Raw genomic sequence first — 15,146 nt, forward strand, 5'->3', positions numbered from 1 at the left:
GGAAAAGAAGCAACAGCATGAAAGCTGATTTTGATTTCTGCATTTTGTCCATTGTCAAAGTATGAATTACACACATTCATTACAAATAGTATTCATAAATATTTATAGCTAATGACAAATTGACCAGAGCACTGGTCCTCACCTCAAATCCTAGTCATGATTACCACGATAAACTAGCTCTAACTGATTGCTTTCATACAGCAGTTTTAGAGATGCTACAGAATTTCCTGGACTTTGAACAGGAATTAGCTGCAGTATCTCAAATATGTGTCAGGGGGAATGTTTGCTTTTAAAAGATGACCAGTGTGATTTGACATAAGTGAACTGAACTTACTTCCAGAGAGCACCCATTGATCATATGTGACTTGGTACTACTGTTAGAAATATGTTTAAATAAAAGCTAAAAAAAAGAGAGTTGGAAAATGTATTAAAGGACTACCTGAGCATTTGAAGACCCAACAGGGAATTCAGGACAAATGTATTGTGATATGTATCAGGCAGCCAAAATTCTGGATTTCATGAGTGAAATAGACTCAGTTTAAGAAACTGTTATCTTCCTTCATAACAAAGTAAAAACTGTCCTTCTCTATATGGACAGAAGATAGTCTTCTTAATGAATCACGCTTTTCTAACTATGATAGTCACTCCACTTATGCCAAATCTAAGGTTGAGGACTATATTTATAGATAACAGGAAAAAATCATATCTAGCATGTCAATGAAATTATCTTAAGAAATAAATATATTTTCTCAATTTAAAAAATCTTAAGTTAAAGAAGATTCCCAGGCAGATATCATGAAGACAACAGGCTACATGGAGTTACTTTTATAAATCTCACCAATTCTTTCAGTGTTCAGTTCGTATTTTGTATTTAAGCTCTGATTCTGCTACTACTGATTAATTTTTAACAATCTTTTTGATATGGGGGATGAAGAAGTTCTCTGACAGCAAAAATAAAAGATGAACAGTGTCTGTCCTGTGTTGTTAATTATTTTATTTTGGGAAGCTCCCTTAAACATCGAGACAGTGAGCCTTTCTGCTCCTTTCCACTTTCAGTTTCTTTACTTGGAGTTGCTTAGTTGTTGTTGGCATTACATCAATAAAAGTCATACCATGGACTTATCCACTTGCTTTCTTGGCCACTTCACATTGCACAATCTTTTGCTAAAACTGCCAGAGAGAATAAGAGGATAAGTCAACGTCACAGTGTTCTTTGATGCAGTGTCAGTAGCCTTTGAGCACAGGCAAAGGAGCTGAAGCACTTCCACCAACCTTTGAAGTGGAGCAGAAAAGTGGAAAACCAGAGGGAAAGCAGGCGGATTCACTCTGAAAAGAGCTGCTCTGTTCTTGGCACCCAAAGTGCTCTCCAGCCACTTAAGGGATTCCACAAACCAAAGTCCTCTGCTCAAAAGGAATGGGAATTGTTTTTAACCAAGCATCCCTGGAGAGTTTTGGCAAAACGGACAAGATACACTAAACAGAAACGTGAAAAAGTTTTGTCACAAAGGTCTAGGAAATTTAACAGGGCTTTTCTATTCAGCACAGAAAAAATCACCAAAATGTGTAAGTCCACTACAAGGCCTTCCTTTATGTTTCCTAATGCTGTTTCAATTTTCCTAAGTATACTACAGACAAAAAATCTCAGCTGGGAGCTGACAGATACACATAGAGAGAGAAACTGCTACATCCAGACTTATGCAGATCATAGGATCTAAAAGCATCACAAAATAGCCAAATATTTATTTTAATCCTTATTCAGTTACTATGATGATATGAACAACGTTTTACTATTATCTATGCAAGAGCTCTAACTGCTAGTGGGTTCATATGATCCAAAGTCCATCATATGATCCATATTTAAATACAGCAGGAATTTGCCTGAGGAAAAATTAAGAAAAATCTAAATGGGAAATATTTACAGTTGTTCTTAATTTTCTTCTTCTGAAGTCTTCATGAAGTTACTGAAATGGAGAGGCAAGCCTTCAAGACTCCCAAAATATAAGGCCCCACAGAAGTCACGAGTCAGTCATGGTTTTGAAAGGAATTATATGGTATCAGCACTTTCAACACATCGCTATCAAGGTTTTCAAACTAAGACCTTCAGAGGTATTATACCAACACAAAGTAAGAAAAAATATATTTCTTTTCTTCCCCCCTGTGAACAAAATATGGATCCAATACTACTGCCAGATACACATCCATAATTGTCCCTAAGAACCATGCAGCTATACCAAATAAATTATTCTAATCTGAACTTTTTAAAAAGTACCTCTAGAAGATTGTATTTTCTTCACAAGGTTTGCAAAATAAAACTTTATAGAAGCAAGGCACAGGCTTTGCAATGACATCCCTAGCATTTATCAGCAGGATCTGGCCAAAAGAAGACTAAAAATAATTAAAGAAGTAAAGACTTCCTTGCCCTAGAGGACACTGATGTTCTCCAGTTACAGTAATCACAAAATGCAGTGTGTGGCTAGGTGCCAAGAAATACCAGGTTGAAATGCATTGCTATCTATCAAGCTAGGAACCTAAACACTTTTCAGTACAGCAAAGGCACATGCATGCAATGAGGATCTCGCATGAGCTATTTGACTTATTCATTTGTTTGGGAAAATATGTATGAAATCAAGGAATGAATACTAAAAGAATGGTTTAAAATAGAATGCATTATAAATTCATTAAACAAAATTGTTTTTGTAAATTTTATTCTTGGTGGGTCCTTTTATTTTGCAGAGTACAACTGTTTGGAATATAAAGGAACTAATGACTTCCACTATCCAAATAATAATGACCATTTTTAAAGTGTTGACCGTAATACCCATGAAAAAAAAAACAGTTTTCATTAATATGTTCAGATTTCTTAAGGTGCAATGTTGCCAATGAAATTATTGGGGGAAAAAAAAGTTTTTGCAAATTCAGTCCATGATACACAAATAATGCTTACAAAAAAAAGATCAAGAGGTTAGGAAGTTGTAGGGTTATGGTGCCTAAGACAAGTTTTTCAAGTTTTATTAACACTTTACAATCTAGTAAGAATTTATTAATAATGCAATAAAACCCTTTCTAACTAAATAACATAGAATAAGGCCTTCCACATCAATCCAGTCTGAACAACAAACCAATGTACTGATTTCCTGATTTGGTCACAGTTTATTACTTATTTAAGGGTGGGATCGATGGCAGTAGAGTGCATAAGGTTGTCTAAAGTCAATCTGCCAAATAACAATCTTAACCACAGAAAGAATGTATTGCCTTATATATTCCAAGACTATTACATACATTGACAAGTATATGACAAAGCACAATGGTTCCCATTTTTATCTTAAAGGCTTGGTCTTTGCCAAGGGAGGCTGGGCAGGCACAGACAACTCCAGCACAGTAGAGGAATAGGCAGGAACATCAGAGCAGCCGCAGAGTAGCAGAGCCACAGCAGCATACTGCTCTGGTCAGACTGACTACTGCCAGCAGCAGTTGGCTTCAGTTTTCAGTACTAGCTCAGATATCTCTTCCATACAGATGTACCCCAAGTGTGTACAAGGTGTGAAGGCCATGCTCGTGTTAATGGCCCAGGGTGGGAAATGTAGAAAGCATGATATTTTATACAATGCTCTGATAAGTGTTGTTTGGGTGCTTTGGAAGGGCAGCAGGGAAACGTCATCCCTGTCTGCTCTCTTTCCAGTGCTGTTAAATTCTTGTGCACACCAAAAAGAAAATGTTCCTTACTCCTTTCTTTACTAGGAAACAATTGTGTACAGCATATGGCAGGATAAATATATATACACTATACATCTGCCATACATTTTCATAACAAACTGTTCATCATAACCTCAAGAAAGATTTTCTTCTTTTTTCTATTGAAGTCATAATGTTGTCAATTCAAAAACTCTCTCAGCGTTGAAGGAAGAGGTCTAGGAAAGAATGATCTAACATGCAGTCATAAGGTCATATAAGGCCACTGCAGAGGAGTTAACTGAATTTGTTGGACTGCTGTTCCCTACAGAGGAGCTTACACAGGTTCTCACACCAGAATCCTTCTATACGGAGAAAGAGAGAGAAGGCGAGTCAGAGGATCCATATCAGACTTAAACATTAGATGAAACTGAAAATATTAACAGCGTCAAATTGCCAGGACCAGACAATATCCTTCAAGAATCTGGAAGAACTTGATCATGAAACTTCTGAATTACTACGTGGTACACAACCTCTCTTAAAACGGCCTCATTACCACAGTAACAAAAAACAGCGCGTGGGTGTTAATATTTTAAAAAGCTTCCAGTAGATCCTGAGAAACTGCAGACTGACTTCCACTGGGATGATTTAATAAGACAAGTTAAAAAACATACTAAATATGCAGGTAATATGAATTCCTCCCAAATATATTAGACTTTGAAGGTGTCAACAACGTGGAAAAGGGTTAAGTGCAGGAAAGCTTCCTGCAAAGTTCCTAAGTTATTTAAAAATTAATAAATGAATAAAATTAAGCTATCATGAGATCAAGAAAAAAGTGATAAAAGACAGAAGACAGACTTAAGAATACAAAATCATTTTTCAAATTCCCTGCAAGATGTTTCCATGGTCCTCTGCTGTATATCTTCTTCACAATAGCCCAAGAAAAGGGAATGCAAGATGGTATTAACTACTTAAGGTAGTTAAAAACAAGATAGGAAAATAAAAGATAGAGATAGGAGACTCACTAATACCCAGTGACTGGAAGACAAAATGATAAATAGCATTCAATGTGGACGCATGCAAAATAACAAGGACGTTGCTGGAGATTACACTAACTATACATACACTGTAGTGTAGTAAATGACCTCTTAGCACATTGGAAAGATCTTGGAGCCATTGTGAATAGCTCTATGAAAATGTTGGCTTTAGTTTAGCCACAGTCAAAAAGTAAAAGAATGTTAGAAATTATTAGGAAGTGAAAAAAAGAAAAAAATACAACTGTATCAATTTGCAGTATGTCATAACTATCAACAGTTTGGTTTGTTCCCTTTGAATTAAAAGGAAAACAGAACTACAGTAGATAGAGAAGGAAAACAAAATAAAATAGCTTTTCAGATAGAACAGTTTTCAAGTAGGAGGAGTAGGACTCTTGAGCTGAAAAAGATGTGACCACTGAGGAAATTATTTCTCACAATAAAGAAAAACAAGGAGTCAAATAAAAGAAGAGGTTTAAAGCAAAAAAAAGTGCTTTTTCGCACAGTGCATAATTAAATTTAGAGCTCTGCAACTTGATGCTATGGATTCAAAGAATACAAATGGACCCAAAGCATTCAGATTCATAAAAGAAAATTCCATCTAAGATTATTGGAAACAAAAAGTACAACCGCAGATTTAGGAAGTCCCTAAGCTGCTGTTTGCTGGAAGCTGGGGGGTTTCATTGCAGACGTTTCTCTGTTCACATGCTCTATTCTTATCCTCTTACCCTAGGAATCCATTACTGCTCACCACCAGAGCCACAGTACTTGGGAAGATGAACTTTTCATCTGGTAAGTTCAGCCAGACAACCATGAGAATGTTCTGTTCATTAGACATATCTACTGTGAACCTTACGGCAGCTAGTAACTTTAGGTCTCTGCACTGTGATAGCCCAGTACCCTTTTTCTTTTTCAAGGCGTAAGAGGAGAGTGTACAGCTGCACAGAAAATCAGTAATTCAACCTTTTTGGTTTCTTTTTTTTTTTAAATAGAACCAACATCTTATATGCTGGAGATCATCCTCAAAAGCTTCTCACCTCTGCACAACTTAAACCAAAATATGGCATTAGCCCTGTGGTTCTCTCTCTCTCCTCTTCATCCCTCACACTCCTTAGCTATGCATTCCCACCTTCTTTAATCAGCACTGGTACTCACCTGATTCAGCCATGCAAAGAGCCAGTTTCATGACTCAGACTGGAAAAAAAAATTAAAAATTAAATTTAAGAAAATAAAACCTGATTCTTTAATTACTTGGATCAGTCTTATCATCAACTCAGATACGTGCCAGTGGAGGCGCAGGACGGAGGCACTTCAGCCAGAGCCGCCTGCTAGGTTAGCTTAGTTGTTATACACTATCGGTGCAATGAGACCATGCAGCCCCCACATACTTCCTCCCAGCTCCAAGCACTCTTGGAGATCTTAAACTTCTCAACTCTACGACAGACTTCTAGAGAGACACGTGTGTACCAGTGAGGCACCTGGACCTTGATCACCTCCATTTGGATTCAGTAAGACATAAAACTTCACTTCCACAAGCAGAGCTAGCTCTATTTACAACCAAAGGTTTTAGTAGTACAAGGGGCAGCTTACAGTGACATGACTGTGCCCATAGCAGGAGATTTTTTTGCCAGCATGTCTATACTAATAAAGTACCTCAAAAGTAGAGAAAAGTACTTCAGCTGTACTTTTCTAGCTCACTAAACATTAGGCAAATGTTTAGAGGAATTGTTTCCCTACTCTGGAGCACTGGAACTCACCTTTGGTAAGACCGATGTATCACCACGCAAGGATTTTTTTTTTAGTGGTATGGGTCTATCTGCTAAACTTTTTTTTTCATTAAACATCCCCATTTATCCCCATCCTTTATTTTACAAAAAATAGCCAAGTACAGTTTTAATTCTATCAATACTTGGGTGTTTGAGCTTTCTGTCATGCACAAAACTGATCCAAGGATCACAGACCCATGGAAAACCAGATCTAAGAGTGCTTATTTCTTTATCCAGAAAAGTGGAACTTGTCCGTCCTATTACTAATATGCATCTAGAAAAATAAAGTGACTACTAAGTGTCAAAACAGGCATTTGTTTTAATTATGGTCAAAAAGCTAGCGGTAACAGTTATACAGCTATATCTATCAGAAGTTATGAAATGATATAATGGAGTTTGCCTCTGTAATTTATTTCTTGCATATATGCACTATGATAATGACCAGATACTAGTTTTTCCAAAGGAATCTCATTGCACGAAACAAATCATGATTCCTTAATGATTTACTATTTTTTGCTCCTTCTTTGCTGTTCAATCTGTGGCTCCACACATTTACAATTTTGTACTCAAACTTCACTCTTATTAAACAATAAAACAGCCCTGATTCCTTTATGACACTTTGTATAGAAAAGATGGACAATCACAAAGTGTATCATAAAAATGTATGTGCAAACAATCAGAAATCCTATCATTTCTTCCTTCTGTTCAAGCAGCGGAAGGCTCCCGCTGTCTCCTAAACCGTCCTCTCTTGGTTCGCAATACTGACTCCTGCCTGCTTCCTCCAGGTACAATCTCCCTTCCTGCTCACTCCCAAGCTTAGCCTTTTTAAATAGACTCTTAGCAATTTCTGTGCTCTTAACCTCCCTCCATAAACTCCTGCTCCCAATTTTTCTCTGCCCAGAGAGTCACCGTTCTTCCCCTAACCACATATATTCATCAAATGCTCTTTCCCTCCATACCACTGATTTTTCAACACCTTCTTGACCAGACTCAGCCTCTCCCCATGCCCTTCTCATGGGTCCCTGTCCCTGAACATGTATCCATCCCTTTGACTAGACCCTTTACACAGACACTTTGCATTCACAAATCCCAAACTCTTGCCCATCCCAATCCCTGATTCCCTTGGATATTATGCCAAAATTGAATCCCACCCTTTTGAAAGCTGCTGTCCTGTTCTGAATAACAGGACATAAGAATATCTCCTCGACATTAAAACTGGGTAATCTCTTTTCCATGCTACTTGTACTCTGGGTCAGAGGTCACTGGGGAACACAAGAAAACCACCAACAACAAAACCAAAAAAACTTGTTCCAGATGTAGACCTAACACAAAGTTTGGGCCAAAGTATGTGCAGTGCAGGAGGAATCTTTGAATAATACAGCTGTAAAAAATCTAACTCCAGTGAGTACATCTAAATTCTACTTTCCAAGATATATAATGCAGGCAAATGTAGAATGCATTTAGGAATGGAAAAAGGTGCATAACTAAAAATCAAAGCTACCCTTTTGTAGTGTCACAGGAAAAAGTTTTGTGGTATTTTAACATGGGAAAACAATACAGTCTTCCCTTTTCTCATTGCACAAAAAGGCTGGACAGCTTTTTCTTAAGTTTTCCAGAAAAAAATCAACCTGAGTTACTGGGAACAAAAAGGTAACCTGTATCAAAACAAGGTCTGAAAAATTCACAACAGAAAACAAAGTTTAAGGATATGTGGAGATAATTGTAACTGAAAGGGTTAAAGGGTTTCAGATATTATCATCCCTTTGTTTAGAGGTGGAATGTGGTAGCTAATTCTCTGACAGCTCTTAGTAACACTCATATAGGTAAACTGAAGTTAAACTACCTTTATTGATGGTTTAAGCAAGCATGGTTTCTCCAGGACACATATATGCTCAGTTCAATCAGATCTCCAAGCTGAGAGACATCTCTCCAAGCTGGGAAAGATATTTACACCTTGAAATGTGTTAATATGATCCTCTGTCATAACCTTACAATGGAAAGTGTCAGGAAACCTGTGTTATATTTGGTATAAACAACCCAACCTATAGTAATGCTGTTTCTCTGGTGCCTGGACAGATAAATAATACACAGTGTGGACACAGGAAAAAGATTTGAGCTTTTCTAGAGAAACAAGAATACAGAAGAAAAGTTGCCCATTCTTGTCAGACCTCTGGACTTCTTAAAAGCTCTAATGACTTGATTTGATCTAGTTAGCAAGGAGAGACATAGTTAGCCTTGAACCATGGCATAAAATCAAAGTTCAAAAACATGGGAGAGTTAAGTCTACTAATAACAAACCAAACATAGAGGCTTCTTAAGGGACAAACACAAAGAAAAATTATGTATTACATTATTAATCTGTTAAACATAGGAACATACAGGACCCCAGTCTAGTAGCACATGCCAACTTAAATAGTTATTGTATCTTGTTATAGGAGCTTCATTTTGCTTACAAATTCCATCCAACCTAGAAGCATGGGAGAGAATCCATGTTATTTTGAAACTTCATAGTTCAGTACTCTTCTTAGATGGTAACTTCTTAGGCCACAATCAACTATTTTGAGTAATGCAATTTTGGAAATTGGCCCCTCACACTGAGGAACTGGACTTAAATTCAGGAGAGCTGTGAGAGATTAAATCCATTAATATCAGTAGAACACGACACTTGATCCACAAACAGGCATTTTTATCTCACAGTTCACTCCTGTACAAAAAAAAGACAAGTAACAAGTGCTTTAAATGAGAAAACAAGCAAGCTAAGACTGAAAGTACGCTGTTTTATAAAGTGACATTAACTATTCTAAGAACATTTCTTTCTGTATGTCGCTATCAGTTTTTCCTTACCATATATTCCATATTGGAAGCTGGTGGATACACCTGACCCCGTAATTTATTATGAAGATCCAAGATACTTTGCATATCACTGTCTGTGATAGCCCTTTTCCCTCTCTGCTTGGCGATCCACCACTCACCATCTTCATCCATGTACTTTTCCAAAAGTTCCTCTAAGAGCGTGGCATTGGGAAGAACCACTGCAGAAACTGCTTGAGCTATGAATAGCAAGGTAGTTACTCTGAGCCATTCCTGTACTACATACTTCATGATGAATGATCTCAAAATGCACAGGAGTTAGCTCCAAGACAAAGTCTTTCTTCCAGGTCTGTTGGCTGTAAATGCATAAGAAAGAGTAATGTAATTTGGAGGTTGAAGTACCGGCCTGTATGAACTTACTAAGCAACAAAAGTCAAACTGTAGTTTGTACAGAGTTTGCCACTGTTGTTTTAGGGGGAGAAACTGGGATGCTACTTTTTTTTACTCTAATAAATATACACTGTTGGTTTGGGAAGATAGCTTATCTTCAACCTTATGAACTTCAGTTTGTTCAAGTGGTTTTATATAGTACGCTGGCATGCACATTTCACTGCCTGCGTACATGAAAGCATGCTTTTCGTATCTGCCTAAAAGGAGCCAAACATCAGTGAAGTTTAGACTGTAGAAGAGGTCTTCCAGGATTGGAATTTAAGACAAAAAAAGTTAAAAGGCTTGCATTCATTGCCAAAATGCAAACTGAAAAACACAATAAAGTTGCTATGAAATATCCCCTCTTGATGGATTTCAAAATATGACTTTGATTAGAGCTTTTGTTTTATGATTTCCAAAAACCTAACAAAACTAAAGGTAACTCGGCCAAGAAAATGGGGGTAGATGGGCTTATGTTCTATTCACCAAACAAAGGAAAGCACAGATAACTCTCAGAAGTAGTACCACTTCCAAGAATACAACATTCCAGCACCGCCTATTACATGATCGAGAGCTTTAGGTAGGAAAGCCATAGTCACTCCCTCACCCTGGGTGAAAAAGCGTGAATCCCGCCACACCGACCACGCTGGACCCAGCCGCCGGGAGGGAAACAAAAAGAGGCGAAGGGGGCAGAACCGGGCTCTCCCCAGCGCGCCTCCGCCGCCCGCAGCCGGCAGCCCGGCCCCGTCCCCGCTCTCCCTGGGGCAGCCGGCCCCGAGGAGCCGCTCCCCGCCCGGAGCGCCCCGCGGCCGCCGGGGCCTGGATGCCGCCGGCCCCCGTCCTCCCCCCGCCGCGGGGCGGATGCTGCGAGGAGCCGCCGGGCGCCCGCCACCAACGCCCTTACCCCTCCGGCGGCGGCTGCCTCCTCAGTCCGCAGCCAGCTTCGCTCCACCGCCCACGTCCTCGCCAGGCCCGCGTCGCGGCCGGGGGGCCAGGCACGGCCTCGCCCCGCTCGCTGCAGCGGGCAGCCGCGGTGGGAGCGGCGTGGCGGGCGCGGACGCGACCAGCAGCGGAGTCGCGGCGAGGGGCTGCCGCCGAGCGCGCCGCCGCCGCCGCCGCCTCCCCCGCCGGCCTCCGGGTCGCCGCCGCCCCGAGGAGCTCCGCGCTTCTCCTCCTGGCTCCCGCCCCGCCGGGCATTTATCGCGGGCGGCGGTGACGTGTGGCGGACACCACTCCCCGGCACCCCGCGGGGCGGGACGCGCCGCGCTCCGGGCACCGCGCCCGCCCCCGGCCCCGGCACCCGCGCCCGCACCCGCGCCCGCACCCGCAACCGCACCGCCCGTCCTCGCCCGGGCGGGCGCGGGAACGGCCGGGGGCGGCGGAGCCCGCACCAGCTCCCCGGGCGGTGCCTCGAGTCCTGCGGGCAGCCTGGGTTGGCCGGGACCTCTGCCTCCTGCCAGAAGCTGGCCTCGGTCCTGCAAAAGCTATCGCCTAGAAACGGTCGAGGGGGGCCCCGTCCCCTGCCGCCTCCACCCGTTGGTGGCTGGCAAGAGGATGCTAAGCCAGCCTGCTCCTGCTGAAACACAGCAAAGCGAAAAAGATGGGGGTTCACACATGAGCTCCGCAAAAGTCCAGAGCGTGTGAATGTGGCCGGAGGTATCAGGATGGGAATTTTACTGTGGATTCAGACCAGCCGCATGAGACTTCTCGTTATGAAGTAGAATTCAAAAGCTTGTAACTACTCATTTTTGTTTCCGGCAAGACTAGGCATCAAATATGCACTTCTTCGTTGTATTTGTATCAAAATCTTCTAGCCTGAATTTTTTATGCAAGCTGATCGGGACAATGTTTCATTTATTTAGTATAATTTGGTACATTGAGCTAACGGCAGGATTGACCAGCTTCCAGTCTTCACAGGACTGCTGTACCAGCTTGCAAAGGTTTTCTGTATTTTCGTTTTCAGAAACTGAGAGGCTGAGGTTAAAATTCATCAGAATCCAGCTGGCTTCAGACCAGCTCTATAAATGCTTCCAAATTTCATGGGCCCAAGAGAAACAATGCTGTGCAAGTAACACACTGCTTCTTATTGTACTCTCTCTTTCTCGGTTTTGGTCATAATTTCCCTACAGACTTTGAAACTAACCTGTCTTGCAGGATGCTATAGGTACTCTGTTACTTACGCACTGTGATATGCAAAAATTGTTATGCTCTGTATTGGTTGATCTTTATGACTTTTTCTTTGCAATGCTGGGAAGTGGACTTCTGCACTCAAGTATCAGGCACTAAACTTTTTTCCTAGCAAAACTGCGTGAGGTAAAATGCCACTGTGCAGCTGGATACACAGACTAGATGTGAGTTTTTTCAGGGTTTATGCACCAGGATGCCTTAACATCTGACGCTTTTGGTACGGAAGAACGACCCTTACTTATAGTCTGGTCATTCAAAAGAGTTTGAAGAGAGGGGAAGGAAACCAAAAATTAGAAGAACTTGATACAGTCTACACATCAAATCTGGATTTTTGTAATACTCACATCCCATTTATCTTGCTAGATGGACTTCCAGCCTCTTTAGACCTCTGGTGGCCAAGACGTAGATGCTATATCATCGACGCACAGCTTCACCATCATCACCTAATAAAGAATATGTGTCATACCAAGCCATTTATTCTGTATACAGGCACAGGTTATTTCATTATAAAGCAACAGAAAAGGTTTACTCTTATAGCCATTAATGGTTGCACACAAGAAACTGAAAAATTCTAAAGCAGTGAAGATATTTATGGGGTTCCCATCAATCATTGGAAAGCACAGTAGCTGCCCATTTCTGTCAGCATTGGACATCTGCTGGGCTTCAAATAGGTGATCAAATATCACCTCCCATCTTTCATTTTGAGTATTCATCATACTTTTTAGAAAGCATTTGATCATATTTGGTCTTTGTCAGATTGAAGACCTTATTATGTTGTAATGCAGGTTTTAGATTCAATAAAATAAATACTAATACAAAAAGAGATAGGCCTTATTGAAATTGATTTTTTTGTTTACCGATTAATTTATCAGCAAGTGAATAAACCCTTTACACTCTGTGACTGTGCCCTTTGTATTGGTTTACGGCTGTATGATTTGTGACCACGTAAAAGTGTTGTGACTTTGACAAATGATATTTTGACCTATCCACTAATTTTGTGTATATAATTAAACGTAATTGCCTGGATCTGTTGCTTAATCAGCTTGGAGATCCTTTCCTCCTTTTTTGTTACTCTGGATTGGTTTAAACCCCTGACACTGAGGATATAACTGCCATCCATAATTTAAAATTGTTATAATAAACAGTTAAGCACCATTACATCTCCTGAAACTAAAACTAACTATCCTCCCTTCCCAAAGGCACATGCAGACAAGGGCATATGTAGACAGACAGATTCACTAACTGTTTTCTGAATAGCTGTACCAGCAACAACAACAACAATTGCAACAAAAAAATCCACTTGAAAGAAATCAGTAAGGGGTCACCAGGTACATGCTGGGCAAGCACTGACAATATAGCACTGAGAAAATCCTAGAAAGGAAGATTTTTAGCCTAAACTTTGGATAAAAAATTATTTAAAGTTTGAGGGAAAGAGTATCTTCTGCTGTTTGGGTCTTCCTGGGTTCGAGGAGACAGAATTCCAGCAGTCATTGTAAATAAACAAGGGCCTGAATGAAAGGTATTTTAGTTCATCATCAATTTGTTTTCCTAATAAAAATAATACACAGGGCCCCCAAGTGTGGATAATTGGGTTCAGAAAGAGTGACACCACCAAGTAAGAAAGACAGAGAGAGAGACTCTAATACATATAAACACATATTTAGCAAATCTGCTAAATTATAAGAGCTGGGCTTTTAATTGAAAACAGAAGGAAAAAGAAAAATCCAGGCCATCTTTCTGTTGATTTTAAATGTCTTTACTTAATATACCTTCCGATTTGCTGCTTGACATTACAGTATCACAGCACTGCATTGGCCAAACAGAACTATTAAAAAGTCTGATCCATTACAGGACTGTGGTGCCACTTTTTTTCCAAAAATTAGACCCACAAAAACAGTGTTTAGTTGTTGCCTGGTCCTGTAGGCAACTAATAATCATGGGAACAGTTTTTGCCAGAAAAACCCACTGTACACCTAAAGTTCAGCCCCTGGAGGTGTACATTACTGCGTATATCACAAATGTGCTGACAGGCACCTAAGCTCCAGTGACTCACCCAAATCAGGGACCCCCCTGCCTACCTGTCCTAACAATGTGGCTAATTGCTCCAGACTCCCACAAAAATGGCCAAGCAGGAGACTTCAGAAGACGTGTCTGTAAGGTGGGAGACCAATTTTCAAATTTAATCTGTTCCTGATGTGGAGCAGGCTCTTGAATGCTCCTTTGCTGGAACCTAATATGCCCACCATGTTGCTGAGCTGTCTGATTTGATTTTGTGTTTGGTGGCTTTTGTTTAATCTGTTCCATTTTACAATTAAATATACATAGCGCTAGAAACCCCAAATATATTCATCTGTAAGGTGGTGGCTGAAATGGAGGAACTGTGCTCAGAGCCTTGCTTTAAGCTTTTGCCCAAACTGCCTCTGCAGTCTTTTGATTTTCTGCCTGGTCAGGTTTAAAAAACTGTCTCAAAAGGCTACTGGCAAGGATAATAAATGAAGTAAAGAGATGATGGGTGTTGGTATTTGTGCTATTCTGGGTGTGGTGCAAAACCTTTATTCAAAACAAAATTATTCCAAGGTTGCGAGATCTTTTGATAGATGGATTCCTTCAGCTGAAAATGTCTTGGCCACATCCATTGTTGAGGACCTCGTGAACTGTTTTGTTCTCAAAGAGCACAGCTGTATTGGTAATTTGGAGACAGAACTCAGCCAAAACAAAGCAATGGGACATAGCTTTCCTATGGCCAGATTTACCAGAGTAAAAAGATGCATAAAGATCCCATACCATCTATCAGAAGTCATTCAAGTGCCTGGACACTTTGCATGTCCCAAGTAGCATTTCCAAGCATTTCCTGTTATCAACAGGCATCACTATGCATTCTCTAGCACAGTTTGTGCAACATGCTGTTCATTCAAGAGTTGGTCATCTTTAGACATTGTAGCATCATAGAGAAAATTTTATATCCATTGCTTTTAGTATTTCACCAGCAGAGTTCTCAAAAATCATAGTTTCCCCTTGTCTCTCTGAGCAGCTTGAAAAATACTTAAAAGAACAGGACTTAATAAAGTTACTCGTAACACTCCACAGTTCCTGGCCTTTGGAAAAAGGAGCCATACCTATTATCATGTATTATCCATGACTATGATGAAGAGCAAAATTGGCAGAAATGTTTTTCTGCACCATCTTCACCAGCTATTTCACACAAGTGACTGAAAATGTAATCACAAAGGTCTGTAAAAGTAAATAGTCA

At 40.4% G+C, this 15,146-nt stretch overlaps 1 protein-coding gene across 4 annotated transcripts in view; it reads right to left on the reverse strand.

Moving 5' to 3' along the window:
- Positions 1-10,890, reverse strand: part of CRISPLD1 (cysteine rich secretory protein LCCL domain containing 1) — a 47,543-nt gene extending 36,653 nt beyond the window's left edge. For 2 of the 4 annotated variants that reach the window (XM_072852315.1, XM_072852316.1), the window contains exons 1-2: positions 10,614-10,890; positions 9,314-9,636 (exon numbers count right to left, since the gene is read on the reverse strand). In XM_072852315.1, coding sequence (XP_072708416.1) covers positions 9,314-9,571 — 258 coding nt within the window. In that variant the 5' untranslated portion in view covers positions 9,572-9,636; positions 10,614-10,890. Of the gene's footprint in view, positions 1-9,313; positions 9,637-10,613 lie in introns of those variants that run through there. The other 2 variants (XM_072852318.1, XM_072852317.1) reach the window with 2 other exon arrangements.
- Between the last annotated feature and the right edge of the window lie 4,256 nt (positions 10,891-15,146).

The sequence above is a fragment of the Ciconia boyciana genome, chromosome 2, assembly GCF_034638445.1.
Source record: "Ciconia boyciana chromosome 2, ASM3463844v1, whole genome shotgun sequence".
Lineage (NCBI taxonomy): Eukaryota > Metazoa > Chordata > Aves > Ciconiiformes > Ciconiidae > Ciconia > Ciconia boyciana.